Below are 27,263 nucleotides of genomic sequence, written 5' to 3'. Positions count from 1 at the left end.
CGCCCCCCCCCCCCATCTCTCCGCTGGTCTGCCCACTATCTCTCTCGCTCGGGCTTGGGCTGGTCTGCTTGGGCTTGGCTTGCTTGGGCTTGGTGGCTGGCTGGCTGGCTGGTTCTCGGTTCTCGGGCTTGGTGGCTGGTTCTCGGGCTTGGTGGAACCCTCACGTGCATGATGGGTGGCATATCGTTGATGTCGGCCGTCCTGGACCTGGACCGTGACCCCCCCTGTGTTGGCATGCAATGCTCTGCCTGTGGCGCAACCGCAACAGACGTTCACGGCATGGGTCAACTCGTATCTGCGCAAGACGGGTGAGCGGATGGACGACATTGCCCAGTTTGCCGACGGGTTGACGCTCATCACGTTTGTGCGTAATCTGACAGGCGAGGACGTCAACGGCGGCAAGTACAAGACGTCGCCGCGGATCCGGATCCAGATTGTAGAAAACATCCAGCTGGCGCTCAAGCACATTGAGGACCGCGGGATCCGGGTGACGTGCGATCCCGACAACTTTCTTGTCACCTCGGCCACAGACGTCCGCATGGTCCTCGGCTTCCTTTGGCTCCTTATCTGCAAGTACCAGATCAATGCCATTGCCGAAGACTCTGTGGCGGCAGCGGCATCGCGGGCAGCAGCTGCGTCGACGTCGTCTTCGGCGCCGACATCGCTCGCCGACCGCATGGCGCGGCGGCGCTCGCGCCAGCTCCGAAACTCGTCATCGTCGTCGTCTGAGGGCCGCTCGTCAGGCACGTCGGGCGGCCTGGCAGTCCCGCGCGTCGGCGAGCGTGCCGTCTCGCTCTCACAGTCGATGGCCGGTACGCAGAGCCTGCTCCAGTGGGTGGCGTCTGAGCTCAAGGCGTACTCGATCACCGTGACGAACTTTGGCTCATGCTTCCAGGATGGGCGTGCTTTCTGCGCCCTCACCGAGCTTGCTGCGGGCGCCGATGCCTTTAACTATGCCGGCATGTCGTTGGACGACCCGGTCCGTTCCATGTCCAATGCCTTTGCCACCGCCGACATGGAGCTCGACATTCCGCAGCTCCTGGTGCCCGAGGCAGTCGTCAAGGCGCCCGATCCGCACTCGATCATGACGTACGTCTCATACTTTCGGGCGCACCTTGCCGGCAAGCGCGCTGCCGAGCGGACGGCCAAGATCGAGGCCGCCAACGCAGCGCTGGCCGCTGAGGACGAGGCCGAGGCCAAGGCGTCGGCTATCACTACGTTCTCCATCTCGGTGGAGGACACCGATGCACACGCCGCGGTTGCGGCGGCAGCACCCGACGCACCGACGACAGCACCCGTGTCTGCAGCACCAAGCAACGGTGGGCGCATGTACACGCAGGCCGAGCTCGACGCCAAGGTCGCCGCCGCCGTCGAGGCGCACAAGACCTCGGCGGCGGCGTCGGCGGCCATGGCAGCGCAGGAGGCGCGGCAGGTCCAGATGGACCTGCTCTCAGAGAAGGAGCGCATGTCAAAGCGGATTGAGGAGCTGATGGTGGCGCTGCGGGCCGAGCAGGCCGCGCACGTGGCGTCGAACAACGAGGCCGGCGCGACGCTCAAGGAGCTGCGGGCTCAGGTGACCGCAGCCAAGGCGGCGGCCGAGCCGCTAGCAGCCACCAACACACAGCTCGAGAACAAGCTCTCAGAGACGGCGACAAAGGCGGCTGGCTTCAAGGAATCGCTCAAGGTGGTGGAGAAGGCGCTCGAGTCCAAGACGCGTGACGCCAACGCAGCACACCTCAAGCTCATCGACGTCGAGGCCGAGCTCGAGGCCGCGCTAGAAAAGATTGCCACTCTCGAGTCGCAGAACTCGGACATGTCCGCCGAGCTCTCGCAGTCGCAGTCGGCCATCTCGATGGCCAAGGCCGAGTCCAAGAAGCTCGCGGCGACGTCGCAGCTCACGTTGCAAGAGGCACACTTGCGGATCAACGAGCTCGAGGCCTCGCTCGAGCAGTACCGCACGGCACTCGTGGACAAGTCCAAGTCGCGCAAAGCACTCAAGGAGGCGCTCATCGCCGAGCGCAAGAAGAACTCTGAGCTTGCTGGCGACGTCGAGGCCATCCGCACCGCCGCCGAAAAGTATCGCGCCAAGCTCAAGGTCTCCAAGAAGCTGCTCAAGGTTGCCCAGGAGAAGGCCAACTCGGTCAAGGCCAAGAACCGACTGCTCGGCGACCGCCTGATGGAGGTCAAGACCAAGAACAAGGAGGAGAAGCGCAAGGCTAAGGAGAACGAGATCAAGACCATTGCCGCCCGCGAGGTCAAGGTCAAGGGCGCCGTCATGGGCGAGCTCGAGCGTCAGCGCATGGAGCTCATCAAGCGCCTCGCCCAGGCCAAGTACCAGCGCTCGGCAACGCCGACCAACACCAACTCGGGCAAGCCCGGCTCCCGCCCCGGCTCCCGTCGCTCCTCCGTCGCCAACGCAGGCGTCCTTCCCGTCACCCCCTCTTCCGAGCCTCGGCGGCGCTCGTTGTTGTCTCCTCAGGATTGAAGTAGGCCATCAGCCCGGCGGCCGCATGCCAGAACAGAAGCGAGTGCGAGTGGGCGCGGCAGGAGAGGCAACTCGACTCGGACACCGGTACGGGCAGAGTAGAGGCGAGGAGAGGAGGAGAGCGAGTTGCTGGCCAGGGACCAACAGACGGCGAGCGGCGAGGCGAACAGAGCAGCGGCGAAGGGCACAGCTTGGAGTATTCGGCGTGGGAGTCTGCGGCCGCAGGCAGTCGCGCGAGTTGTGCCGTCGACCGACCGGGCGAGCGACATCACACATCGACCTGACGAGCAACAGCTCGAGCAGTTGGAGTTTGGACAGGCTAGCGGCGCCAGGCAAGCAGAGATTGACCACGTAATCGACCGAAGCATTCGCTGATCCGCGGACTTGGCGGCCATCATGGGCAGCAGCACGAGCAAGGAGGCCAAGGCCAGTGAGCGGGCGGTGAAGGCGGCGGTCAAGGCCGGGAAGGAGACGGGAAAGCTCCATTGTCAGGGGCTCGGGCTCGAGGTGCTGAGCGAGAAGAGTCTCATCAAGGCCGTACGTACCTGCAAGGTGCCCGTCACAGAGCTATGGCTACAGGATAACGCGCTGACCGCGCTGCCGGACTCGCTGGCTCTGATGGCTGACCTGCAGCTGCTGTATTTGGCCAACAACGCGCTTGTTGAGCTCTCGGATGACGTCGCGGAGGCTCTGATTGCGATGCAGGAGCTCAACGTGTCGGGCAACCCAGAGCTGGCGGCGTTGCCTGCGGCCTGGTCGGGCTACACCGACTTGCGCCAGCTGTATCTCAACGATCTGCCGCTGCTGGCTGCATTGCCTCCGGCGCCGGCATGGCCGCGGCTTGTTGTCCTGCATGTGTGCGGGACGGCGGTCACCGCCCTGCCGGCCGAGTTGCGCGATTGCGTTGCGCTGGCCCACATCGCCATCAACGGCAACAAACAGCTCGCAGCCTTGCCCGACGATCTATTCGCGAGTTGGGCTGCGTGCGAAAAGCTCTTTCTGATGGACAACGCGTTGGCAGCGGTTCCGGACTCGATCGGCGCCATGACCTCGCTCCAGAAGCTGTACCTCTCGGACAATGCCATCGCCGAGCTGCCGGATGCCGTCGGCAACCTTGTCGCATTGGAAGAGCTCTACATCAACAACAATGCACTCTCTGCGCTTCCAGCAAGCCTCGCGGAGCTGCCGATGCTCAACAAGGTGTACGCCAACGGCAACGAGCTGACTCTGCTCCCTCAGCCGCCGCTCGGTTCAGCGCTTGAGATCCTCTCGCTCAACGATAACCGCATCGCGAGCGTCGACGGCTACCCTTGGGCCGAATCCCATCCAGAGCTCAAGTTTCTTCATCTCGCCCGCAACGCACTCACCCACCTGCCGCCTGTCTTTGCCGCCCTCGCCCAGCTGCGAGTGTGCGAGGTGGACGGCAACCCGGCGGTCGAGACCCAGCCCGATCTGATTGCCCGCATCGCTGCTGGCCTCGTCCGCGGATGGTCTTTTGGCGTCGAGAACCAAGACTCCCCGCACTCGGGCTCGGGCGAGAGCAGCGAGAGCGGTGACGATGGTGAGAGCAGTGACGACGGTGAGAGTATCGAGGGCGATGAGCACATCGATGCTGATGCTCCTCCGACCGCCGCCTCCACACACAACAATGGCCAGAAGTCTTTCTCCTCCTCCTCCTCCTCCTCGTCATCCTCGTCGTCGTCGTCTTAGCTCTCAGTCGACAGGAAGCAGCACACTCCTTGATGACGGCGTGAGAGCTGCGAGTGTGGTGGTAAAGTGGTTACAGTAGGGTTTAACGCCGCGAGGGGCGAATGAGAGGTTTGGGCCGGCCGGTGTGTGATGGGGGGAGGGTAGGAGGAGGAACAGCATAGGCTTGGCGCGCTAGGCCTTGAACGAGACCATGGTGTCGACCTTGTGGATCTGGGTGGTGAAGGAGCGGAGACGGACCTCCTCCGAGTTGGCGATGTACTTGGGATCGGACTCCTCCCATGCGAGCGGGACGGCGAGGTCGTTGTCGGTGTAGACGAGCAGATCAAAGGTGCACGCCTCCTCGAGCATGGGCAGGAAGGTGACCGAGGCGGTGATCTGGCGGATGATGGCCTGGATCTCGCCCTTGACCTCCTTGTCCGGACGGGCCTCGACTGTGGCGCCGTCGTCGACGGCCTTGTCGGCCTCGATGTCAAACGTCCACCGCTCGAGCACTTCGTTGGTGGCTACCGAGGTGATGACAAGGACCAGCTTCTGCACACAGTGGCCAAGCAGCCAGTCTGGACGGGGGAGAAGGACATGTGTGGTGAGGGGTGAGGGGTTGGGGGGAGGGAGGAAGGGGGGGGGTTCGGAACGGGGAAATATTTTCGGAGAGGGTGCAGCAAAAAGACGCAGCGTACCATTCAGCTGAGCGAGCACATCGCCGAGGTAAGCCTTGAGCCCGTCGTCGTCTGTGACAAGCATGGTGAGACCGTACTTGTTGACACGAACAAACGACTCGGGAGGGTAGATGCCGCGCTGGTAGAGGATGCTGCGTGTGTGTGTGTGTGGGGGGGGGGGGTGGGGGGTGGGGGGTGTGAAACAGTTGTACTTGCCAGTGTGCCTTGTTGGTATGTGGGATGTGTGTGCGCATGTATGTAGGGATGTGTGTGTGTGGGGGGGGGGGGGGGATGCATGGGTATGTGTGTGGGCCGGTGGACCTGGTGGTGGTGACGGTAGTCTGAACGGATGTGCGTGTATGTGCATGTGTGAGCCCGTACAGGCATACGTGTGTACAGAGTGTGTATGCGTAGTGCATACGTGTGTGTATGTGTATGTGTATGTGTATGTGTATGTGTATGTGTATGCGTATGTGTTCATCCATGTGTCGGCATGTATGTATGCATGTGTGTGTGGCACCGGTGTGCCTCCCTCCGCCAGGCGCGCCAAAACAGTGCGCGCCATTCGGCTGGCCACCCCCCCCCCCCTCCCTTCCTCTCCGCCCTTACCCTTCCACAGGAGCGGGAGGTGTGAGCGGGAAGCAGGGAGCGGGGGAGAGAGGGAGGGATACGTACGAGTTGATGGAGTAGCCAAAGAACTCAGTGACAATGGCGGTAGAGCCGCGGAGGGTAATGGTGTTCTTGGTCGCCGTCGACGTCGCCATGGTGAAGAGCGCGTGAGGTGTGTTGCCATTGATCACAAGCCCGATCATGATCGATGGTGATCACGGTCACCACCCGCCCCCCTCCCCCACCTCTGCCTGGCACACCTCGTCGTAGCCACCCTGCCGCCCCGTTCAAGAGTTCAGGGGACAAACAAGGCGACACATGCATCCAGAAGAGATGGCGAGGGCCTGAGCACGGCCCGTAACGGGTATTATGGGAAGGTCGCATGCGTGTGTGTGTGTAAGGGGAGATGATGGGGAGCAGGACGACGGCTTGTCACGCTCCGAAAAAGGTCGTAGAGCGGGAGCTGGCTGCGAGGACACGGCCACTTAGCCTTCCCCTGACACCACCTCACCCACCACCATGTCGGCATCCAAGCTGTTCACAGCAGGTGGCCTCCCCATGGTGTTCTACATGAGCATGGGAAAGACAAAGAAGCAAATGCGGGAGCTTATCACGGTACGTACACAGCGGGCATGGGCGGCGGCTGGTGGCCGGTGGCGCCAAGGTTGGCGCCAAGGGAAAGGCAAGGGTTGGTGGAGGAGAGAGGGAAGAGAGGAAGGGCAGTGTACTCATGGTGCGGGCTGGGTTGGTGATGGTGTTTGCGGGGGATGTGCTACGGGTGGTGGTGGTGGTGGTGTTGGTGGGGGATGTGCTGCGGGTGGTGGTGGTGGTGTTGGTGGTGGTCGCGGTGGTCGCGGTGCGGCGTGGTGGGCGTGGTAATCGTGGTGATTGGCAATGCTGATGGTGGTGGGACGTGGTGGCGTTGCTACTGGTGGTGGCGTGGCGACGGGCGATGGTGATGATGGTGCTGTTGGTCGGTTGCGGCTGGTTGCGGGAGACAGAAGCACGGCGGTCGGATGGCGACGACAAAGGTGAAGGACTGCATTGTACTGGTGCCAAAGAAGCTGTCGCCGGGGCAGTCTAAGCGGGTGGGCAAGGCGTACTTGGAGCGATTTGTCACCGACTCAGTGGCGGCCGGCAAGCTGCTGCCGCTCAGCGAGTACGCCGCGACTGACAAGCCCGAGCCTGTCGCCGCACATTCGCAAGCCCGCCAGCCGTATTCCATGATGGATGAGGCGGTGATGCTGCGGTTTGCTGAGGCCGAGATCGCGGCTGGGGCGACAATCATGTCGCGCAAGACGTGGAAGCTGGCGGAGCGGATTGGTCTCATCAAAGGCCGCAACGCCGAGGCTCTCTACGGGCGGTGGCGCTCCATCGTGGGAAAGCCCGACGCATACAAAGCCCGCCTCCGCGCCATTGCGGTCGACGAGCTCACGCCGCATCAGAACAGTAAGAAGGCCGAAGATGACGCTGAGGACGAGGCTCGACTTGACGCTGCCTTTACCGACGTCGACAACGCGGTCATCCTCAGATATGCCGCCGCGCATGCTGACAGCAAGTGGCTGTGGGAGGTTGCAGCCGTGCTGGGGCTCGTCGACGGCATGTCGGCCGCCGCACTCAAGGAGCAATGGGCCGAGCTGGTCCAGCTGCCCAAGACTCGTCAGGCCCAGCTCACGCGCATCAACGTTGAAGCCCGTCTGCCGACGGAGAAGCAGGTCAGGGGCGCCCGTGCAGCGGCGGTCAAGGCCGGCAAGGCTGCAGCGGCGGCCGCGGCCAAGGAAGCTAAGAATGCCAAGAATGGCAAGGGAGCCAAGGCCAGCGCCGAGGCGGCGGCGGTGGCAGCAGCGGCGACCAGGCAGCCTGCGACGCCGGACCAGTCAACGGTCTCGGTGGAGGCGGCAGCGGCCATGGCCCGGGCCATGACCGAGAAGCTCTCGTCGAGCAAGTCGCGCAAGTACACCGACGCGGAGGACGCGGCGATTTGGCAGTATGCGACGGCAATGCAGGCGGCCCATGAGGGCATCTCAACGAGGGACATTTTCAGGCAGGCGACGGGCGATGGTCTGTTCCCGACTCGGACCTTTCAGGCGCTGTGCATCCGCTTTAACGGCCTTGCCGCCCAACCGGAGTTGACCATGCAGCGGCTGGCTGGCTTTCTGGACGTCCCGCCGGCGACAAGTGGCACAAACAAGCGCCAGGCGCCAGGCGACGCCGAGTCCGACGCGGCGCCCGCGGCCAAGAAGGCCAAGTCGCTGAGCGGAGCAGCAGTAGTCAGCGACGTGCAGCCGCTGGACATTGCCGCCATGGAGATGGCTGCCAACTCGAGCATGTTCCTCTACGTTGACGGGGAGCGCAACGAGTGGGCCAAGCTCGCAACGATGGAGCTCTCAGACTCGGACGATGAAGATGCACGCGCTGCGCTCCTTGCTGTCCGCCAGCATCTCTCGACTAGGCCGTGGTGGAAGAACAAGGGCAGCGATCCGCTGCCGACGCCGCCGCGGCGCAAGACGTCATCCCCGCCTCCGGCGTCGGCGTCGGCCGCGGCTAAGCCATCCACGCCCGCGAAGGCCAGCCCAGCATTGGCCCGCCCGGCGTCGTCGACCCAAAAGGCGTCGTCGACCAAAGAAGTGTCGTTGGCAGACAGACCAGGCAAGTCATCAAGCAAGAAGACCAAGGCCAAGGCCAAGGCCAAGACCAAGGCCAAGGCCAAGTCGCGAACCAAGGCGCAGGCTGCGGCGGCGGACGAGGCAGTCGGGACAGAAAACAGGATGTTGTCGGCTGCCGAGGCACTTCAGGCGCTCTCCACCAACTATGGCGTTCCGATTGCCACCCTTGTTCGGCTTGTCTTCAACTTTAACGGCTCGGTGGGCCGGACCGAGAGGTACCTGCGCAAGCTCGTCGAGCGCGGCGCCGAGCCCGGTGAAGCGCTGGTGGCCAAGATCAAGGACCCGTTCTCGCCGGCCGACGATGCCCGCATCCTCATGGGCTCGTCAAAGGCACTCAAGAAGCTGGTGCGCCGCCACGGAAAGAAGCGAGTTGATGAGCGCCGTGCATACCTGCAGTCGCTGTAGCGTCAGTCAATACACGGTCGTAAGTGAGGCCAGCGAGAGATGAGCGTCATCGGAGGAGGCGGGCGGCGACCGAGGCAACCGACGACGAGGCCGACGATGAGGCCGAAGCGAGGGCGGTTGCGGTTGCGGTTGCGGAGCTGAGAGCGCCTGCGGTTGCCGCCGGGCGGAAAGTCGAGGGCACGCCCGAGGCGGTGGAGCAGGTTGAGGACGAGGCCGAGAGGCGATAGAGGACAAAGAAGACGAGCACGTGGAGGAGGAGCGAGTAGAAGAAGACAAAGGTGCGGGCAAACTTGGTGCCGAGGAGGATGCGCGAGGTGTTGAGGGTGACTTTCTCGGCGGCGTTGAGCTCGTTGTAAGACGAGTCGCGCTGCTTGCGATGGAAGAGGGTGAACGGGTTCATCGAGTCCTCGTAGAGCTTGCGGTAACGGAGCTCTGCCGAGCCACCTGTGCCTCCTCCGGCGTTACCTGCTCCGCCGGCTGCCGAGCTCGTGCCTGCGGTGCCTGCGGGCATGGCGAGCGGGCCTCCAAGCTCGCCAGACTCCATGCGGAGCATGGTTGCGTCACGCTCGCGAGCAATGTCGTCGTACGACTCGAGGAAGCGGATCTTCTCGTACAACTCGAGGTTGTCGGCCTCGAGGGCGTCGGCGGCGGCGCGGGCGGTGTGGACCCGCTCGTGAAGGGTGGCGTTCTCGGTCTCGAGCTCGAGGACGCGGGCCTTGAACCGGTCGCGCTGTGCGACGACGACGGCAAATGCATCTGCTGGCGGCGCGAGCTGCGCCGGGCTCCGGGCCTCGCCGGCCGAGCCGGGCAACAGTGCCTGGACTAGCGCGGCCTCGCGGGCGTCTGCGGCGTCTGCGGGCGCAGCGCGTGGCGTTTGCGGGCCAGCCGCTGCTGCTGCCGACACGTTGAGGATGTCAGCCTCGAGCTGGGCGATGAGCGCGTCCTTGTCGGCAAGGGCGGCAGCAGCAGCGTCGCGCTCTGCGGCGATGTCTGCGGCGTCGCGCTCTGCAGCGGCGAGGGAGGAGCGGAGCGCGGCGGTGCCGGCCTCCAGCTCCTTGTTCTTGGCCATGAGCAGGGCATCGAGCGGGGCGTCGCCCGGCGTCTCCTCGCCAAACTCGATGCCCTTGAGGAGGGCGAGCTCGCGGAGGAGCGCATCGACATCGGTCGACGGCGCGAGCGCCATCTCGGCTACAAGCTCGTCGACTTCTGCGGTCTTGGCGACAAGCTGGTCGCGGAGGCGGGCAAGGTCACTGGCTGCGGCACGGGCGGCGGCGGCGGCGTCGTCGCGGGCGGCAGCAAGCTCGTCGACCAGGTCCGAGATCTCGACGTCCTTGCGCGAGAGCTCGAGCTCGAGGGCGGCAACCTGGTCGACAAGGACACCAATGTCCGAGGCAGCGCCGGCGCTGGCGGCGCCACCGACGTCGGTGCCTGCAGTCCGCTCCGCAGCCGCGCGCTCGGCCTCGAGAGCCATGACGCGCGCCTTGGCACGGCCGAGCTCGGCGGAGAGCGCGGCAATCTGGGCGTCGCGGACGTCATCGGCCTCTTGGGCAGCCTGCGACTCGCCGAACGAGGTGGTCTGGGCGGTGGAGAGTTGGGCGCGGAGGCGAGCGTAGTCCTCCTCCATGGCAGCCATCTGGGCACGGGTCCGGGCCTCGCGTTCGGCGAGCAGCGCGGCCTTGGCCTCGTACTCGGCCTCGAGGACGGCGACGACTTCTTCCGACTTGGCGGTGACCTGCCCGTCGAGCTCGGCACTGAGCTCGCGGACCTCCTTCTCCAGGCGGGCAATGGTCACGTCCTGGTTGCGGAGCGAGGCAAACTCGGCCGCGTTGGCCTGAAGCTCCGCCTGGAGGCGGGCGTTCTCGGCAGCAAGCTCGTCGGCAGCGTTGTCGGCAGCAGCGTCGCGGAGAGCAGCGATGGAGAGCTCCAGCAGCGGAGCAGGATCAGGCACCTCGGCAAGGTCCTTGTACAGGCCGAGAAAGTGCTTCTCCGCAAAGCGGGCGCGGACAGTCAGCGCATCGATCTCCTTCTGGTACTTGCGGAGGAGGACAGCAAACTTGGGCTTACTCTTGGGCTTGCTCGCCCCGGCACCCGCTTCTGTTCCTCCCGCCCCTGCCTCTCCCCCATCATCCGCCTTTCCGTTGCCCTCGCTCGACTTGTTGAACGCCTTGGTCGCAGCAGCTAGGCTCTTCCGCGAAGCAGACGAGGCGTCCTGATTAGCTGCAATCTTCTCGCCCGCAGAGTCGAGTGACTCGCGCTGCGCCGAGAGGCCAAAGTCTGCCAGCAGAGAGAGAGAGAGAGAGAGAGAGAGAGAGAGAGAGAGAGAGAGAGAGAGAGAGTGTGTGTGTGTGTGTGAGTGAGAGAGAGAGAGAGAGAGAGAGAGAGAGACCCCCGCCCGCTGCAGGTCATGTCTGTCCTTTCGTCCCCTCGTCCCGGAGCAGGTCATGTCTGTCCTTTCGTCCCCTGGCGGACCATGCCCGTCCCCAGCCAGGTCATGCCCGTCCCCTGGCAGGCCATGCCCGTCCCCAGCCAGGTCATGCCCGTTCCCTGGCAGGCCATGCCCGTCCCCAGCCAGGCCATGCCCGTCCCCAGCCAGGTCATCGCCCCCCCCCCCCCCCCTGCCATGCCACGTACTCTGCCAATGGACCAGCGCGGTGGTCAGCGACTGCAAGGTGGTGGTGCTCGCCATGACCGCCTTTCTCTGCACTGCCTGAGTCTGCGTCTGCGTCTGCGTCTGCGTCTGCGTGCGGGTGGTGATGTGGGTGACTGTCGCTCCTCTCCCTCTACACCCGTCCCGTCAGTGTGTGAGAGTCAGGTGGCTGCTGGTGCGGGTGCTGGTGGTGGTACTGGTGCTGGTGCTCAGCGGAGCCTGCTGGCTCGACTGCCACCACATGGTGGTCGTTGGTCGAACCTGCCATCTATTTTCGCGCATTCAAAATATTGATCCTATTTTTGGGGGTTGCGCCAGGGCGAGGGTCATGGCGGTTCAACCTCCCTGTCCCGGTATGGCTCGCATCGCACATACTCATCTTGCATCCATAGAGAATCATATGCTCTAAGGACTCTGTGCAAGCTCGGCTCCTGTTCTAAGTGCTTGTCTTGTTGGCTGCTGCTCAATCCGGCTGCTCCCGCTCGCGTCGCCCTTTTTTTTCCCCCGCAAGATGGGGAGGCGGCTCTTTGCCTTCTCATGCTCGTTGTGGCAAGCCTGTCACGCTCATCTCCCCGTGCAAACAGAGGGGGCACTGTGTCATCATCGGCTCGGCTTTTGTCCGTGCCAGGCCTGCCCCGCTCGTCCTCCTCGCTTGTCCTGGTTTACCACACCCCCTGCGCAACCATGGCATCGGCCACGCGCTCAAAGCCGGCAATGTTGGCGCCGGCCTGCAGGTCACCGCCGAGATCAAACCGGTCGGCTGTGTCCTTGGCTGCGGTGTAGATGTCCTCCATGATGGACTGCAGCTTGCTGTCGACTTCCTCCTCATCCCAGAAAACGTGCCCGGCATTCTGCGCCATCTCCAGGCCGGAGACCCCGACACCGCCAGCGTTGGACGCCTTGCCCGGCGAGTACATCAGGCTGCCAGACTTGATGGCTTCGATGGCCTCGGCGGTGCATGGCATGTTGGCACCCTCAAACACGCCGCGGACGCCGGCGTCGACCAGCGCCGCAGCATCGTCGCCGTCGAGCTCGTTCTGCGTCGCACACGGAAAAGCGTAGTCGCCGGCAAACTGCCACGGCTTGCCGCCCTCGACGTACTCGGCCGACTCGGAGAACTCCTCGGTGTACTCCTTGATCCGCCCGCGGCGAACGGTCTTGAGCTCGGTGATGAACGCCAGCCCGTCCTCGGTTAGGCCGTCGGGCTCGTGGATGACGCCCGACGAGTCCGACAGCGTCACCACCTTGGCGCCGAGTGAAATGAGCTTGGCCGCCGCATGGAGCGCCACATTGCCCGATCCTGAGACCAGGCACTTCGCGCCGTCGAACGACTCGTCGGCATCGGCCACAATGTGGCGCGCAAAGTACACCAGCCCGTAGCCGGTTGCTTCAGGCCGCACCAGCGATCCGCCCCAGTTCGAGCCTTTGCCCGTCATCGCGCCGTCGGCCCGCCGCGTCAGCCGCTTGTACTGCCCGTACAGGAACCCGATCTCGCGCGCCCCAACTCCGATGTCGCCGGCAGGCACGTCCGTGTCCGGCCCAATCTCGGTGTAGAGTGCAGACATGAACGCCTGGCAGAAGCGCATGACCTCGTCGTCCGACCGCCCACGCGGGTTAAAGTCCGATCCGCCCTTGGCTGCCCCCAGCGGCAGACCCGTCAGCGCATTCTTGAACGTCTGCTCAAAGGCAAGGAACTTGAGTGTCGAGAGATCCACAGACGGGTGGAACCGTAGCCCGCCCTTGCCCGGCCCGCACGCCGTGTTCATCACCACCCGGAACCCGCGGTTGATCTCTGTCCTCCCATCGTCGTCCTGCCACGCAACCCGAAAGTGCAGCACACGCTCAGGCTCCAGCATCCGCGCGAGAACATCCACAAGCTCGGGCCGCTCCTTTAGGAGCGGCTTGACGCTCGCCACCACCTCGTCGACAGCCTGGAAAAACTCGGGCTGGTCCGGATCACGTTGCTTCGCCGCCTCCACAACCTCGTCCACGCTCGGCTTTGACGTTGCCTCTTCCGCTTTGCTTGAACTGGTGGACATTATTTCGCTTATTCTTCCGTTTGCTCTTCGTGTCTGTGCGGTTATGTGTACGTTATGGAAGTGCGTGGAAATGGCCGTGTTTTATCCCCGACATCTTGGGTCAGTCTGGGCCGATGTCGTGATTATTTCACTCAAAAGTCTATTCTCTGACGACAGCCAGCTTGAACAGCTTGATACCCCCCCTATCTCGTCAATATCTTGCTAGTCCAACGTTCCTCCGCTCGCGTGAACCTATGCACGGCACAGAATACATCAAGCTTGACGACTCTGCAATCGCTGCAACCAGGCAGCCAGATGGCTCTCCATCGTTGACAGGCTCGGCAACGGAATTCTTTGCCGAGACATATTTCTCGTGCCAACGGATTATTGTTCGGCAGCTCCGCCAACGACTGACGCGCTCCACTGCTGTCTCCAACCATGCTCAGCTTTACCCGTACCGCCACCCGCAGTGTTGCTCACACCGCCTTGGTTCCGGCCGTCCGCACTTTTGTCCTTACCCATGGGTACGAGCTCGTTTCGTCGTCCTGATCTCTCCCAATTCTCCGTTGACTAGCAAATGGGGATGGGGCCTTCGTCGACGTGCCGTCATCACTTGAACGTCATCACGTGATGACGTGATGTCCAACCATTTCGCCACAAAATGAGTAGCGCCGGTGGCGGGGATGTATCACGGTGGTTTGAGTCACACACACTCACATCACATCATCATGAGCAAAAGCGGTGAAGGCAATGTGTCTTGGAACAAGGACGTGAAGGAGGGCCGGTACGAGCGAAAGGACTCGCTGTTCCGGCGATGGATCGAGGCAGACCCCGATGCGGAGTTCCCGGCCGAGGCTGGGCGGTATGTGATCTATGCTGCGATGGCGTGCCCGTGGGCATGCCGGACGCTGGCCATGCGCGAGCTCAAGGGCCTGACCGAGGTCATTGAGGTTAACATTGTCGACGTCGTCCTCCCGGACACGGGCTGGACGCTTGAGGCCAAGGATGAGGGCGCAACGGGAGACACCATCAATGGCCGGAAGCAGGTCTCTGAGATCTACTACGCCGCCGATCCCGAGTACGATGGCCGGTTCACGGTTCCCATCCTGTACGACAAGGTCAACGACACCATTGTCAACAACGAGTCGTCAGAAATCATTGTCATGCTCAACTCGGCGTTCAACGCGTTGTCGGCCACGCCCGAGGCCGCGGCGCTCGATCTGTATCCAGCTGAGCTGCGCGACGAGATCGACGAGGTCAACGAGCGGGTGTACCACTCGCTCAACAACGGCGTGTACAAGTGCGGCTTTGCCAAGACTCAGGAGGCGTATGAGGAGGCTTTCCACGCCCTCAACGACACGCTCGAGTGGATGGAGGACCGCCTCGCCTCATCGCGCTACCTTGTCGGCTCGCGGTTCACTCTTGCCGACATCCGCGCCTTTGTCACCCTCATCCGCTACGATCCGGTCTACGTCACGCACTTTAAGACCAACAAGCACCGCATTCGCGAGCTGCCCAACCTCTGGGCCTACACCCGCGAGATCTACCAGATGGCCGACGGAAAGATCGCCTCCACCGTCAACTTTGACCACATCATCCGCCACTACTATTGCTCCCACAACTCAGTCAACCCGACAGGCATCTACGCTCTCGGCCCCGACCCCGCAGACCTGCTCAAGCCGCACAACCGCGACTCGCTGCCGGCCGATCCTCTCCCCATTGTCCATGACCCGTAGGCTCGACAACCGCCCGTCACTGCACCCGTCGTCGCGCCCGAGTTGCCCACATCTGCCAGGTGGCATTCAAGTTGACACAGACAACACTCTACCCCCCTCCCATGACGTAAACAATGCTGATCCACGAGTATAGGGATGTAGGCAGGGTTGGCAGTGCAATCATCGCTGTGGCCGGGGCAACTCCTGTGACGCGTGATCACCATGGATCGCCCAAACTCGCTGCTTTGGGCGGCCGTCATGGCCTGCGGAGCGACGGCGGCAAATGATTGGTGGATGGCATACGGCGTTTACGACGAGCCGAGGTTGAGGAGGATGTTGCCGGACGACGGCAGGTACGCAATGTTGCGCGAGCGCGCGAGGGTTTCTGCGATGTGGCGGGCGGTCTCGATGCGGCGGAGCTCGAGATGGGCAAGACCGGCCTGCTTGTAAGCATCCGAGAGGAGCTTGGCGGCGGCCGACTCACCCTGGGCGCGGATGACCGAAGCCTGGCGCTCATACTCGTCACGCTGAACGACCCACTTCTGGCGCTCGGCCTCCTGCTGAGCGACCTGCTTGCGCTCGACGGCGACCGTAAAGTCGCGGCCGAAGCGGAGCTCGGTGATGGCGATGTCGTCGAGGACAATGTGGTAGCGGGCAGCGTCGCGGGTGAGCTGCTCGCGAATGAGCCGCGAGACGGCCTCACGCTGGGTGATGAGCTCATGGGCGTTGAACCGGGCGACAACGGCCTTGAGAACCTCGGGCACAATCGACGGCAGAATGCGCGACTTAAAGTCCTCACCAAAGGTACCGTAGATGACCGGGAGTGCCTCGACCTGCGGCCGCTGGAGGATACGCAGCGCGACGGTGACCTGCTGGAGATCGGCCGACCCAGTCTGCGAGGCCACCACAAAGGGCTCGGTCCGGACCGAGAAGATGATCGGTGTCTGCACAAACGGAATCAGCAAATGCGTTCCCTCGCCCACAACATCCTTCTGAATACCAGACCACCGGTTGAACAGCACCGCACGGTGACCAGCATCGACTAATCTCCCATCATCATCACTCTGGTGAGTCTCCGGCTTGGCTTGTCGGCTGCCTGCTCGCCCGCCTCCCAGCCTTCCTGTCTGTTCCTCTCACTCAGCACCATCACCATCACCGCACCACGCCATGCCATCTGTTCCCACACCACAGCTCCAGCAGCTTGACCGCCGTCTCCAGCTCGCCCTGCGGACCTCCCCGAGGAGGCTGGCTGGCTGATGATGAGCCAAAGCTCATCAGCCAATGATCAGGAGCAGGCTAAGCTGGGTGTGGACGAGAGAAACGACGGAGACCAGCGTGCCAATTGAGGCCGAATGACAGCGGTGGCGGCGAGCAGTGCTGATAGACGAGACAGCGGGGCGAGACGAGACGAGACGAGGCGAGGCGAGGAGAGGCGGGTTGGCACACGGTTGGCCATGCGAGGCGACGCGGCATCCACGGAGCGGTGACGGCGGGAGAAGGGGGAAGAGGGGATGGAGGACGAATGCGGTGAAGGGGAGAGAAGAAAATCAGACAAGGGGATAGAGGAGTTAACGGAGAACACGCGGATGTGGTTTGTGGGTGTGGCAGAGCAAGTGGTTTGCGGTGGGAGGTGACAGTGTCGCCATGGTGAAGCGTTTGTGGCGAGGCAAAATCAATCTTAGTCAGAGCTCTCTGCGCCACTCACGAGGGGGTATGGAGAAGATGGGATGTATGATGACAAGTACTGCCATCTTTCTACGTACCAGTGTACAGGCACTGTTCAACGCCGGCGAATGCACCTCCAACACCAAGGGATGCGAGTGCTACGCGCGTGAGAAGCCGGGCGTACTGAGCCATGGCGACACGAGAGGTGCTGGTTCCTGCTTTGCCGCCCTGCTAGCACCATCCATCATTTTACCTTTCGTTTATCGTTGCCTTCTCCCCCCCCTCCCGAGCCGCATTCATTGTTTGTTATTCAAATTAATCGATGACGCGCCCTCAGGCAGGTCGTTCATGGTTCTTCCAACAAAAAACTCGTACCGTTGTCAACGATTATCTGTTGGGAGATTAATCGTTGGCCCCTTCTCTTGCCGACAGGTACCCTCCTCCACAGACGCTCGTCGGCGGAAAGCCATCGAGTACCACTCAACTCGCGCTGAAAGTCAGAGGCGACTGAGAACTATGGCTCGCTCGTCTACCGCCAGCTCGACGGCGTCGTCATCGGGCGAAAGCAGCTCTGCCAGCAACAAGTCGTCGTCGTCGGCATCGCCGTCGGCCTCGTCAAAGTCTGACTCGTCGGCCGCATCTTCCTCCTCCACCTCCTCCAACACCCTCGAGGCCATGTCCTCCGTCCGCTATCAGTCGGATGAAGACTCGGTACGTACCCCAAACCATGTCTCCCTCTCGCCTCCACCTGCATCGCCTCCCGCCCTTCTCTACCCGCAGTGTTTCTTCCTTGTCGCCCACCGCCCTCTCCCCCCCCCCCTTTTTCAGCATGATCGATCACACTCCCGCACCACCCCCCCCCCCGTCCTCCCCTCCTCGCTCTCCCCTCGCTCCCCCTCCCCCCTCCCCCCCCCCTCCTCCGTCCTCTGCACATGTCGCATACCCCGACACTTTTATGACCTCCTCCTCTCCCGTCTTCCTCTCAATCCAGTGCCTCAGCGTGGTCCCCCCTTAGGTTCAGCCCCTGCCGTGATCGATCGCCGTCATGATCGCGATCAGCCATGCCAAGCTTGACGACCTTTTTCTGCACCAGCCCGCCCCCCCTCCCCCGCTCTCCCCCTACCTCACCTCACCTCACCCAACCCACTTGTGACGATGATGATGACGATGATGGCGATCACAATCACGATTCCTGTGGCGGCGACAGACGGTGGTTGCAGCCAACCTCGACGACTTTTTCAAGGCGTGCCGGCGTGGCGACCAGGAGCGTGCGCTCCGGATGATCCAGAAGAACAAGGTGGATGTCAACACGGCGCATGGGAAGAACGAGCGGACGGGGCTGCACATTGCGGCCGAGGGTGACTTTTACGCGTTGGCGTCGATGTTGCTCAAGCACGGGGCCAATGTCAATGCCAAGGATCGGCGCAAGTACACGCCGCTGGACAAGGCGCTGCAGCACTCGTCGAAGCGGGTCCACGCGCTGCTTGTGGAGGCCGGCGGCTCGCGGAACCGGGTCAAGGCTGAGACGCTGCACGATGCCGCTACACTGGGCGACTTTGAGGCGGCCAAGGAGATGGTCATCGGTGGGACCGAGGCCGACGTGACCGACGAGCGTGGGCGGACGCCGCTCCATCGCGCGGTTGTGGCCGGCTCGGAGGACATTGCGCTGCTCCTGCTCAAGGCCGGCGCCGACCCGCTGCACAAGGACATCTTTGGTGTCACGCCGCTTGACGAGGCCGAGCGCCACCGGGCGCACGCCGGCTCGAACCGCCTGTATGACATGCTTGCCGGCGCCGCTGGCTCTGCCGAGCACCACAAGTTCTACCAGAACCACTTTTTCGTGGCCCTCGCCGTCCTCCAGGTTGTCCTCATTGTGCTCTTTGCTCTCTTTGCCACCTATGGCGACGACGCCGACCGCGACCTCGCGCTGCAGGACGGCAAGCTCCAGCCGAACGCCCAGCTTGACACCTACCCACTCTACCAGGACGTCCACGTCATGATCTTCATTGGCTTTGGCTTCCTCATGACCTACCTCCGCAAGTACGGCTTCTCGTCGGTCTCGGTCACGCTCCTCGTGGCCGCCTTTGTCATCGAGTGGCACATTCTTGTCTCAGGCTTTTTCGAGAACGTCTTTGACGGCGGCTTTACGCACAAAGTCGCCATCGACATCAACAAGCTGCTTGTGGCCGACTTTGCCGCCGCTGCCGTCCTCATCTCGTTTGGCGCGCTGCTGGGCAAGATCTCGCCGCTGCAGATGCTCTTTGTGGCCTTTTGGGAGGTTATCTTCTTTGCCGTCAACGAGGAGATTGGGCTCCACCTCGAGATTGCCGACGTCGGTGGCTCGATGGTGGTCCACGTCTTTGGCGCGTACTTTGGCGTGGCAGCGTCGTACATGCTCACCACGCGGGCTGCTATGGCACCGGGCTCGGAGAATGGCTCGTCGTACCGGTCGGACCTGTTTGCCATGATCGGCACCGTCTTCCTCTGGCTCTACTGGCCGTCGTTCAACGCCGCACCGGCCGCCGAGGACCTCCGCCACCGTACCATCGTCAACACGGTGCTCTCCATCTCGGCGTCGGCTGTCACCGCCTTTGCCGCCTCGTCGTACTTTTCCGACACCATGCGCTTCGACATGGTCCACATCCAGAACGCCGTGCTCGCCGGCGGCGTCGCCGTTGGCTCCATCGCCAACATGCCCATCGAGCCTTACGCCGCCATCCTGGTCGGCACCCTTGGTGCCATTATCTCGGTCACGGGCTACGTCGTCTTCCTCCCCAAGCTCCAGAACTGGTTCGGCATCCACGACACCGCCGGTGTCCAGGCCCTCCACGGCCTCCCGGGCATCCTCTCCGGCATTGCCTCGGCCATTGTCGCCTGGTCGGCCTCGTGCTACAAGTTTGGCGGCGAGGAGGCCCTCGCCCAGCACTACTCCTCGTTCTCGACCTCGTCGTCGGACTGCTCCATGATTGCCCAGGGCACCATGCAGATCATATTCCTCGTCATCACCCTCGCTCACGCCATGCTCTCCGGCCTCATCGTCGGCTACTGTGCTCGCCTGAAGTGGTTCGCCCCTTCGGTCGAGTACTTTGTCGACTCGGAGAACTTTGAGGTTCCCGAGATCGAGGATCCGTACTACTTTGACAACCACGGCCTCGAGGAGGCCGTCGCCACCATTGTCGACGAGATTAACGTCCGCAAGAACCGCTCGTACTCATCGCTCTTTGACGTCGACGAGCCCAAGCCGGCTGCCAAGGGCAAGGGCAAGGGCTCCAAGGGCTCCAAGGGCTCCAAGGGCTCCAAGGGCTCCAAGGGCTCCAAGGGTTCCAAGGGCTCCAAGGGCAAGGGCCCGTCCAAGAAGGGTTCGTCTAAGAAGGGCTCGCCAAGGGCAAGGGCAAGGGCAAGGGCAAGGGCAAGGGCAAGGGCAAGAAGTAACTCGCCGATCGTCGCCCTCCATGCTGAGCACCTACCAACCATTTTCTGTGATAAAAATCTCATCTGCATGCATCTGTCCTGTATTCCCTCTTTGTGTGCCGTCGCAGAGTGTGCCGAGTGTGCCGACGACGTCACCGCTTTGGCCCGTTGTGCGACTCGGGCGGCGAGGCGATGCAGGTGCACTTTCGGCAGGGCGCAGGCGATGCGAGACCAAGACAGTACACCTCTCTCTGAATCCCATCAAGTACGGAGATGTCGTCCACGATTGCCCTTGCCTTCATCCTAGCGGTGGCAGGCGCGGTTTCCGCGGCCGCGTCGTTGCGGCTGATGGGTTCAGCTGCCTCCGAGTCGGCGCACTACGCGCTCGGCACCATCGTGAGCATCAAAAGTTCCGAGACGGACATCCGCGAGTGGGTCGCTCCTGCTCCACATGTCAAACTCCTCTCTGGTACCGCGCTCGGTCTCTTTGCCACCTACTGTGTTCTACTCTCCAAGGAGAGCCTCATTGCCGGCTTCTCGCCGCTCGGCCAGCAGCAGCTCCACTTTCCTTTGCCCAGCAAGTGCATCGAGGCGTGGGTGAGCCTGCTCGTGACGATGGCGCATGCAGTTCGCGGTGTACACGCGTCTATCCGTGACAAAAACAACGCTGATGAAGATTGCAACAGCGAGGCTGATACTGACGACGATGACGAACTGGACACCAATGACGACGGCCTCGGCCAGTTCTACGCCCCGCCGGCCATCTGGGCCACCGATTCAGACTCATCGTGTTCAAGCCCCGAGGCCTGGGAGAGCCTGTAGCGAGAGCAGCATAGCGCTGCAACATCTTGTCGAGTTTGCAGCTACGACTATCAAAAACCATAACCACACGCCCATCACGCCTGGCACAGACCTCGGCCGAGCTGGGCGGAGCCATCATCCAGTCACCACATACCCGCCGTGAGCGACTGTCCGAGCATAGCGATCCAGGTCTCCGGGCTCAAAGTCGAGCTGGAGAAGGCCGTAGTCGACCGAGCCGGTAACCGAGACGCGATGGAGGAGGCGGAGCGAGGCGGTGGAGGCGGCTGTGGCCTGATGGGCCACGAGGTGGTTGTCGGCGATGACGAGATCACCCTCTTGCCAATGATGCACATATGAGTAGTCATCGCTCGCCATGATGGCATCGAGATCCGCTAGTATCCGCTCCGACTCGGCCGGCGATAGCAGCAGGTCTGTAAGGTCGGCATCGGGTGCTGGCGGCGTGGGCGAACGGAGAAGCGCGACGGTGACGCCAGCAGCGTTGAGGTGGATGGTCGGCGCGCCGGTGATCGGGTGGCGGGCCAAGACTCGGCGGGCAGCCCCGGACCGACTCACGGCCCACACGTGTGCAAGATCAGCGGCCAGATGAGGCGGCAGCGCAGCAGCGGCAGCGGTGAGGTTGAGGAAGAGCGTGTCGCCCGAACCGTCGTCGGGGAGAGACACCACACGCCACGACGAGAGATCCGACGGCACGCTCCGCATCGAACCGTCGGTGTGCCAGTACGAGCCGACGCCGGTCTTGCCATGAGCCGCCGAGTTAGAGACGCGGAGAACTGGGCTCATACTGCCGGTCACCGCGTCACGGAACGACTCGGCACTGCCGCTCCGCTCGCCGGGCTCACCGCCGCGCATCCGGCGGTGGACAAGCTCCATGAACGCAACATGGCTCGGGTCGTCGATGACCGAGGCAGAACGAAGTACAATGAGGCCGTACCGCTGCAATGCGGCGACAGCATCGTCCACAGCGTTTTGACCGAGCAGATCGACCTGCAGCGAGGCAAAGAGGTACGCGCCCAGCGGAGGATGCGGGACGAGGAGAAGGCGGCTCTGAGCGAGGTTACGAAGAGCGCGCTCGGCAGCAAGCATACCGATGTTACGGGCGATGACAACCGAGGCCACGGCCCGAGCATGACAGACGAGTTCGCGACTGAAGGTGTCGCCACCACGGCCCTCGTCGCCGTCACCGTCTTGGCAGGGGGTAATGCCCACGGCCATGGACCGCAACCGGGCTGGCGATCGGGCAGCTGGCGACAAGGCGTACGGCAGGAGCTTCTCGCTCGTTGTGCTCTGAGGCAGGTAGACAAGCTCGTGCTCGATGCCCGGCAGGGCCAGCCATGCGACAGCATCAGCCAGAAGACGATGCGGCGGGAGGCGAGAGAACGAGGGCTGCGGAGCGTAGCGGCCCAGCGGATGGACAGACGGCAAGAGCATGCCAAATCGAGCAAGAGCATCAAACGATGAGAGTCGGCCAAAGGAGACGGTGAGCGGATGGCCGGCGAGAGTGGCTCCCACGGCGAGTCGCGAAGCCGTGTCGCGTAGCTCGAGGTGAGACCAGGCGAGAGGAGCATGGGTACCTAGCGCAAGGAGTAGAGGCACCACAGCCTCACCAGTGGCCGCAGCAGGTTGCGCATATGCAGCTGCAGCCGCATACCCACGTAGGTAGTCTGAAAGGGTCGGTAGCTCCTTGTCTAGCCCCACGGGCACCGCAGAACTCAGCGCCTCGTAGCTCGCCTTGGCAACCTCGGGCGGCGCGCCGAGGCATGACGGCGCGAGCAGTTGCGGTATGGTTGCAGCGAGGACAGGCCATGCGTAGCGAGTCTTGGTGACGATGATGTGAGCAGCTGCGGCGTGACCATCGGCGGGAACGGATGTAGGACTCGAGGCAGACGGAGCCGCGAGGAGGGCGATGTAGGCGGCGAGAGCCTCGAGGGGATAGCCATTCGTAGCGGCGGCGCGTAGTGCGGCGAGCAGCGGCGGCGAGAGTGCATGCGAAGGAGAAGCTGTAGAGAGAGCGAGGCGATCGGCTGGCGAAGAGGCCGAAAACGATGGCAGTCGAGCCGAGGCCGTAGCGATGAGCTCGCAGGTGCTCGGGTCGAGAACAAAGTGCGGCGGATGCTGAAGGGGAAGAGAGGCGGGAGGATGATGTGGGCACAGGGAGCATCATTGTTTGTCGTGGGAGGGGACGGGGGAGGAGGCGAGAGGAGGACGGGCTGGCGATGGACCACGACGACGATGGCAACAAGTCCGACGAGGCCTGCGACAGCGAGGCCGATTGAAGGCATGGCTGCGAGACGAGTGGTACCGGACTAGACACCACGACCACGGGGCGAACCGCGAGCACGGACGGCGCCGCGCGGAACGCCTCGGCCACGGACAGCGCCACGGGGGGCAGCACGGCCACGCACCGCACCGCGAGGGGCGGCACGGACGGCGGGGGTGCCACGCGGAGCGGCGCGGCCGCGGACGGCACCGCGTGGGGCAGCACCACGGACGACACCACGTGGAGCGGCACGGCCGCGGACGGCACCGCGTGGGGCAGCACCACGGACGACACCGCGCGGGGCGGCACGACCACGTACAGTGCCACGGACGGCACCACGCGGGGCGGCACGACCACGGACGGCGCCCCGAACGGCACCCCGCGGCGCTGCAGCACCCCGAACGGCACCGCGCGGCGCGGCAGCGCCCCGAACAGCACCGCGCGGCGCTGCAGCACCCCGAACAGCACCGCGCGGCGCTGCAGCACCCCGAACGGCACCGCGCGGCGCTGCAGCACCCCGAACGGCACCGCGCGACGCTGCAGCACCCCGAACGGCACCGCGCGGCGCTGCAGCACCCCGAACGGCACCGCGCGGCGCTGCAGCACCCCGAACAGCACCGCGCGGCGCTGCAGCACCCCGAACGGCACCGCGCGGCGCGGCGCGAACGGCAGGGGCTCCGCGGGGAGCGCCACGGACGACACCACGACCACGAACAGTGCCTCGTGGCGCTGCTGCTCCGCGCGGGGCAGCGCGGCCACGCGGAGCGCCGCGAGCAGGCACGGGCTTTGCGGCCTTGGGGACAGGCGCCGGCTTTGCGGCCTTGGGGACGGGCGCCGGCTTTGCAGCCTTGGGGACGGGCGCCGGCTTTGCAGCCTTGGGGACGGGCGCCGGCTTTGCAGCCTTGGAGATGGGCGCCGGCTTTGCAGCCTTGGAGATGGGCGCGGGCGGACCGGCACCAGCACCTCGGCCGCGAGGCGCACCACGGCCGCGGGGCACACCACGGGGGGCGCCACGGGGGGCGCCGCGGGGAGCGGCACGGCCGCGAGGAGCACCACGGGGAGCGCCGCGGGGAGCGGCACGGCCGCGAGGAGCGCCGCGGGGAGCGCCGCGGGGAGCGGCACGGCCGCGAGGAGCACCACGAGGGGCGCCACGGCCTCGCGGGGCACCGCGGCCTGACGGGACAGCCTTGGGCGGCTTTTCGACCGGCGCGGGGGCGGCGGTTTTTGCGGGAACGACCGGGTTGGGCTTTGCGGCGGCTGGAGCGGGCTTTGGCACCGGGGCCGGGGCCGGGGCCGGGGCCGGGGCCTGGGTGGGCTCCGCGGCGGGCTCTGGGGCGGGTTCTGGGGCGGCAGGCATAAAGTCCTCCTCAGAGAACATGTCGTTCATCGAGGCCTCGACCTGGGCGAGGGCATCGACGTCGGGGAGGGCCGATGTGGTCGGGTCGTCAAAGCCCGCCATGTCAAAGGCGGACATGTCGACTTCGCCGCCGTCAAAGCCGGCGAACATCTCATCGAGCTGCTCCAGGGCCGAGGCGTCGGCAGCTTGAAAGTTGGCACCGGATGACGCTGCGATGGAGGAGTCGTCGTCACGGCGATTGCGGCGCTCGCGCTTCTTCTCCTTGAGAATGTCGTCAAACTCGTCGAGCCCGGCGAGCATGTCGCCCATCATGTCGTCGACCTCGGGGATGTCGGGCGGAGCCTCGAGGATGGGCAGGCCAACAGGAGGCGCGGCGTCGTCAACAGCAGGCGCCGGCTCTGGTTCGGCTGCCCAAGGATCAGCAGGCGCGTCCCAGGCAGCGGGCTCGCCCAGCTCTTGTGCAGGCTCGTCCCAGGCCACCGGCTCTGGCGGCGGCGGGTCGTCGGGAAGTAGCATGTTGTCGGGAGGCGGGAGGGTGTCGGGCAGCGGGAGGTCGTTCGGTAGAGGGAGCTCTTCCTCGATGATTTGGACGTAGTCGATGGGGAAGACGCCGGCGGTGCCGTTGTACTCGCCGTAGTACCAGCCCTCCTGGTCGGCGACGACGTTGGTGATGATGGCGCCCTCGGGAAAGGAGAGCTCGTCGGCTTCGTCAGCTTGACACTCGTAGAGGGCCTGGACGGTAATGTGCTCAGCGTCGGCGACGGTGGCGAGGAGGTCGTCGGGCGGCGGTGGCGGGAGGTCGTCTGCGGCGGCCCACGCGCCATCGTCTACAACGGCGGCGCCTGCGGCCCATGCGTCGTCGTCTGCGCCCGTAGCCTGTTCCTCTAGCACCTGGACGTAGTCAGAGGGAAAGACACCACGCTTGCCGTCGTACGTGCCCATCCACCAGCCGTTATCGTCGCACTTGTCGACTTCGTCGATAGTGGCACCTGTTTCAGCGGGTGAAAAGGTCGAGAGCGAGTACGTGAGCGAGCCCGTGAGCGAGCAACGACCGATCCGGGCGAGAGGCGCGACATGGACGAGCCCGTGAGCGAGCAGCGACCAATCCGGGCGAAAGGCGCGACATGGACGAGTGCGTGAGCGAGCAGCGACCGATCAGGGCAAGTCGTGATGGACGAGAGCGAGGAAGAGTATGGGCACATTAGCAGGTACGTCCAGTGCGAGAAGACGAAGACGAAGACGAAGACAAGCCAGCAGCCATCCGTACATATAATGAGTGAAATGATGGGTATGGGTATGGATATGCGGTGTGTGTGTGGGGGGGGGGGAGGGGGAGGGACGAAGCAGAGCGAGTACGTGAGCGAGCCCGTGAGCGAGCAACGACCGATCCGGGCGAAAGGCGCGACATGGACGAGCCCGTGAGCGAGCAGCGACCGATCAGGGCGAGAGGCGCGACATGGACGAGTGCGTGAGCGAGCAGCGACCAATCCGGGCGAGAGGCGCGACATGGACGAGTGCGTGAGCGAGCAGCGACCGATCAGGGCAAGTCGTGATGGACGAGAGCGAGGAAGAGTATGGGCACATGAGCAGGTACGTCCAGTGCGAGAAGACGAAGACGAAGACGAAGACAAGCCAGCAGCCATCCGTACATATAATGAGTGAAATGATGGGTATGGGTATGGATATGCGGTGTGTGTGGTGGGGGGGGGGGAGGGGGAGGGAGGGGAGGGAGCGGGTCATGGCATGACTTGGTTACACCTTTGGCCACCGGCACCACCTCCACCTTCATCACCGGCCATCATCCGCAAGCCTGTAACACCCCCAATAATACAGATACAATGACCACAACCACCACATTATATACTCAAGAGCCTCTTCTATCTACACATCTACTTTTCCGCTCCTAAAACACATTCCTCCCTTCACAACAACCAAGCCTTGCAAGCATGTGCTGCGCACGGGGGCGCGGGGCGGGGGAAGGAAGGGGGGCGGCGGCAATGTCACCAATGATAATTGTTATATCAAATAATCGAAGGCTCGCCGGAAACCCTTCCCTTGCGAGACAGAAATTGGTCCCCTTTTCGGGGTTCGACAAAGGGTGACTGACAAGAGCCGCGGGGGCGGAGGCGGGGGGGGGGGGGGGGAATGATAAATTCAACGTGGTCCATTGATTAAAATCTCACCGGGCGGGGCGCTGGCAGGCCGATTATGGTCGAAGTGGCGAAGAGGGAGCAAGGGAGGGGAAGGGGGGGGGGGACAGGGAGAGCATGGGGAAGGAGAATGGAGGGTGTTTGGGTAAGGAATACGTACCCTCTGGGAAGGAAAGCTCATCATCTTCGTCTGCAATGCACTCGTACAGTGCAATGCACCGCATGGTCGTCACAGGCTGGTTGTAGAGGGGTCTGTCGCTCTGGCTGCCTCTCACTGCTGGTGGCGGAGCATTGATGGAAAGCCAGTGCCGCACGAATCGTGCAAGGTCATTCCAACTGATGACCGTCATTGCTTATCAGAACTCGTTGTGTGCAACATGTCTTGGTTCGCCCTCTATGACTATGACTCGCGGATGATCGTCATGGCTATGGTATGTTCGGTTGACTCGATCGCAATTCTTCCCCGCGCCCCACCATCACACCATCATCGTTCACACCATCTCTGCTCCTTGATACCAACCCATGACACGACACGACCCGAGTTGCCCTTCGTCCCCCAATTACCCCCCCCCCCCCCCCCCATCCACAACGAGCTTGCCAAGGTCGGTTAACAGCGTCGGCTTCCATGACCACCAAAGCGAGTATCACCCCGACAACGCCCACGACACGAACGTTGCTGGCTGCCTCACC

The 27,263-nt window shown here is 63.6% G+C and overlaps 10 protein-coding genes across 10 annotated transcripts in view; 5 read left to right on the top strand and 5 right to left on the bottom strand.

Moving 5' to 3' along the window:
- The window catches only part of AMSG_09794 (cortexillin-1), a 3,196-nt gene extending 677 nt beyond the window's left edge, over positions 1-2,519 (top strand). The window contains exon 2 of the mRNA XM_013898772.1: positions 269-2,519. Coding sequence (XP_013754226.1) covers positions 269-2,485 — 2,217 coding nt within the window. The 3' untranslated portion in view covers positions 2,486-2,519. The remainder of the gene's footprint in view (positions 1-268) is intronic.
- A 362-nt stretch (positions 2,520-2,881) lies between these two features.
- Positions 2,882-4,274, top strand: AMSG_09793 (leucine-rich repeat protein; the record flags this gene model as incomplete). The annotated part of the gene is made up of 2 exons (XM_013898771.1): positions 2,882-3,022; positions 3,065-4,274. The coding sequence occupies 2 exons, from the start codon at positions 2,882-2,884 to the stop codon at positions 4,193-4,195; spliced, it is 1,272 nt and encodes a 423-aa protein (XP_013754225.1). The 3' UTR covers positions 4,196-4,274.
- AMSG_09792 (mitotic spindle assembly checkpoint protein MAD2A) lies at positions 4,264-5,615 on the bottom strand (the record flags this gene model as incomplete). The annotated part of the gene is made up of 3 exons (XM_013898770.1): positions 4,264-4,752; positions 4,873-5,003; positions 5,527-5,615. The coding sequence occupies 3 exons, from the start codon at positions 5,613-5,615 to the stop codon at positions 4,367-4,369; spliced, it is 606 nt and encodes a 201-aa protein (XP_013754224.1). The 3' UTR covers positions 4,264-4,366.
- Positions 5,616-5,768: 153 nt separating this feature from the next.
- Positions 5,769-8,559, top strand: AMSG_09791 (uncharacterized protein). Its single transcript, XM_013898769.1, has 2 exons — positions 5,769-6,075; positions 6,462-8,559. The coding sequence occupies exons 1-2, from the start codon at positions 5,980-5,982 to the stop codon at positions 8,529-8,531; spliced, it is 2,166 nt and encodes a 721-aa protein (XP_013754223.1). The 5' UTR covers positions 5,769-5,979; the 3' UTR covers positions 8,532-8,559.
- On the bottom strand, positions 8,344-11,217 carry AMSG_09790 (caspase; the record flags this gene model as incomplete). Its single annotated transcript, XM_013898768.1, has 2 exons — positions 8,344-10,805; positions 11,163-11,217. 2 exons carry the CDS (start codon positions 11,215-11,217, stop codon positions 8,578-8,580), a joined length of 2,283 nt encoding a protein of 760 aa, XP_013754222.1. The 3' UTR covers positions 8,344-8,577.
- Positions 11,218-11,840: 623 nt separating this feature from the next.
- Positions 11,841-13,217, bottom strand: AMSG_09789 (glutamate dehydrogenase; the record flags this gene model as incomplete). The annotated part of the gene is made up of 1 exon (XM_013898767.1): positions 11,841-13,217. One exon carries the CDS (start codon positions 13,215-13,217, stop codon positions 11,841-11,843), a length of 1,377 nt encoding a protein of 458 aa, XP_013754221.1.
- Positions 13,218-13,768: 551 nt separating this feature from the next.
- AMSG_09788 (glutathione S-transferase domain-containing protein) lies at positions 13,769-15,059 on the top strand. The gene has a single exon (XM_013898766.1). It carries the CDS (start codon positions 13,880-13,882, stop codon positions 14,930-14,932), a length of 1,053 nt encoding a protein of 350 aa, XP_013754220.1. The 5' UTR covers positions 13,769-13,879; the 3' UTR covers positions 14,933-15,059.
- Positions 15,060-15,219: 160 nt separating this feature from the next.
- On the bottom strand, positions 15,220-16,786 carry AMSG_09787 (prohibitin protein Wph; the record flags this gene model as incomplete). The annotated part of the gene is made up of 2 exons (XM_013898765.1): positions 16,675-16,786; positions 15,220-15,953 (listed from the first exon to the last, which is right to left on the bottom strand). The coding sequence occupies exons 1-2, from the start codon at positions 16,766-16,768 to the stop codon at positions 15,220-15,222; spliced, it is 828 nt and encodes a 275-aa protein (XP_013754219.1). The 5' UTR covers positions 16,769-16,786.
- A 306-nt stretch (positions 16,787-17,092) lies between these two features.
- AMSG_12289 (uncharacterized protein) lies at positions 17,093-20,870 on the top strand (the record flags this gene model as incomplete). Its single annotated transcript, XM_013898828.1, has 3 exons — positions 17,093-17,287; positions 17,784-19,935; positions 20,295-20,870. 3 exons carry the CDS (start codon positions 17,093-17,095, stop codon positions 20,807-20,809), a joined length of 2,862 nt encoding a protein of 953 aa, XP_013754282.1. The 3' UTR covers positions 20,810-20,870.
- On the bottom strand, positions 20,351-26,815 carry AMSG_09784 (uncharacterized protein). Its single transcript, XM_013898764.1, has 4 exons — positions 26,734-26,815; positions 23,914-25,412; positions 23,152-23,886; positions 20,351-22,921 (listed from the first exon to the last, which is right to left on the bottom strand). The coding sequence occupies exons 1-4, from the start codon at positions 26,795-26,797 to the stop codon at positions 20,924-20,926; spliced, it is 4,296 nt and encodes a 1,431-aa protein (XP_013754218.1). The 5' UTR covers positions 26,798-26,815; the 3' UTR covers positions 20,351-20,923.
- Between the last annotated feature and the right edge of the window lie 448 nt (positions 26,816-27,263).

The sequence above is a fragment of the Thecamonas trahens genome, assembly GCF_000142905.1.
Source record: "Thecamonas trahens ATCC 50062 unplaced genomic scaffold supercont1.51, whole genome shotgun sequence".
NCBI classification, from domain to species: Eukaryota; order Apusomonadida; family Apusomonadidae; genus Thecamonas; species Thecamonas trahens.
The sequence above is the reverse complement of the archived record's forward strand: the minus strand, read 5'-3'. Positions and strand labels throughout refer to the sequence as shown.